A 1,816-nucleotide genomic window follows, 5' to 3' on the forward strand; every position below is an offset into this window, starting at 1 on the left:
CGCAGGCTCAGTAGTTGTGGCGCACGGGCTTAGTTGATCCGTGGCATGTAGGATCTTCCCAGACCAGGGCTCGAACCCATGTCCCCTGCATTGGCAGGAGGATTCTTATCCACCGTGCCACCAGGGAAGTCCTCCCCCTTTTTCTTTAAAGAATCCTAATGACTTTGTGGTAGATGATGCTGTTGTCAGATAATGAAGTAATTAGGTATAAGATATAAAAATAATAAAACTGGGATTTCCCTGGTGGTCCAGTGGATGAGAAGCCACCTTCCAAAGCAGGGGACACAGGTTCGCTCGCTGGTCAGGGAACTAAGATCCCACATGCCAGGGAAGCTAAACCCATGTGCCGCAACTGGGGAGAAGCCTGCACACCACAACTACTGAGCCCGCGTGCTCTGGAGCCTACATGCCACAACTAGAGAAGCCTGTGTGCAACAAATAGAGAGAAGCCTGAAACGAAGAGCCTGTGGGCCACATTGGAGACCCAGTGCAGCCAAAATTTAAAAAATAAATAAACTAATTTTAAAAATATAAATTAAAAATAAAACTGAAGGAAAGAAAGCACCGATTTGAAATTATCTTCCTTTAAGTTCGGATGGAAAATTAAGAAAACTTCCAATTCAAAGTTCTAAGCACAAAATCCAGGTATGTCATGTGGTGGACTTGCTTCTTCAACTGGACCTTAATTCTGCAGCCAATGCAAAGAATCCACACTCTAATGAACAGTAAGCTACAAAATGATTGTCGGGAATTCCCTGGCAGTCCAGTGGTTAGCACTCCACACTTCCATTGCAGGGGGCTCGGGTTTGATCCCTGGTCAGGGGAACTGGGATACCGCAAGCCCCATGGCGTGGCCAAAAAGAAAAAAAAAAAAAGATTCTCCTCATGAAGAAGTCAGTGACTTTGATTTTTCCAGCTTGGTTAATTCCCAAAAGTTCAGGCTTTGGAGTCCTAAAGTCTTCTTTAGCATTTAACTAGTTTTTTGCTGGTGGAAGGGGCTGGGACTGTCTCTCCACACATAAGCTGATCTTTGTCATAAATCTCTTTTATAATGAGAGAGCAGCTAGGGCACTTCACCACGTCTTCCCCATTTGTCAAATCTTCCCAGGTGATGCAGAAGTTACCCCCACACAGGCAGGGGTAGGAGTACCTCTCTGAGTCCTTCTCATATTGGAAGTCCTCGATCTCTACCTCATCGTGAAACACCGCCATCATCGCTGGGGCCTGTAGAGGTCTGTCACATCCCCCGTCCTACCCAGGCTGGGGTTGGTCCAACTTCTCAGGCCTGGCCTAGCCGGGCCTATTCTCATTCTTTAGGTGAGGAAACTGAGGCTCGTGGAGTTTGGGTAACTTGCTCAAGGTCAGATAGCTAGAAGAGGTAGAACCAGGACTTAAACCAGTCAGTGCAGGGACAGAGCCTGGGCCCTAAACACATGTATGCTGCTTCACTCTGAAAAAGGTTTCATTCCCAGGTTTCACTTCCATTGGGGGGGATCACTATGGGTTGCAAAGAAATCATAATTCCAGACCAATACTCTAATACTGTGAAAAGAAAAGAATTGATTCAGGTCATGACTGTCCTGTTATTAATGACTTCCGGAATCAGAGCAAGTAATGCATCATGCCTGTGTATGAGAAATGGAAAGGTGTCTGAGGATGCAGTGCTAAGAGAGTATATTCATAACACTAATTGGGAATGGGCCCCCAGGGAATCTTCCCTGTTTATAAGCAAGAATGAAGTATGAACCCTTCTACCTTTGACTCCAGAGTCAAACTACAAATCAAACAGCAGGATCATTTGGTGAAGGTAACTGCC

The 1,816-nt window shown here is 45.8% G+C and overlaps 1 protein-coding gene across 1 annotated transcript; it reads right to left on the reverse strand.

Annotated features, from left to right (window-relative positions):
- Positions 1-963: 963 nt before the first annotated feature.
- On the reverse strand, positions 964-1,212 carry LOC102977009 (diphthamide biosynthesis protein 3-like). Its single transcript, XM_007116546.1, has 2 exons — positions 1,109-1,212; positions 964-1,033 (listed from the first exon to the last, which is right to left on the reverse strand). The coding sequence occupies exons 1-2, from the start codon at positions 1,210-1,212 to the stop codon at positions 964-966; spliced, it is 174 nt and encodes a 57-aa protein (XP_007116608.1).
- Between the last annotated feature and the right edge of the window lie 604 nt (positions 1,213-1,816).

This window comes from Physeter macrocephalus, chromosome 14, assembly GCF_002837175.3.
Source record: "Physeter macrocephalus isolate SW-GA chromosome 14, ASM283717v5, whole genome shotgun sequence".
NCBI classification, from domain to species: domain Eukaryota; kingdom Metazoa; phylum Chordata; class Mammalia; order Artiodactyla; family Physeteridae; genus Physeter; species Physeter macrocephalus.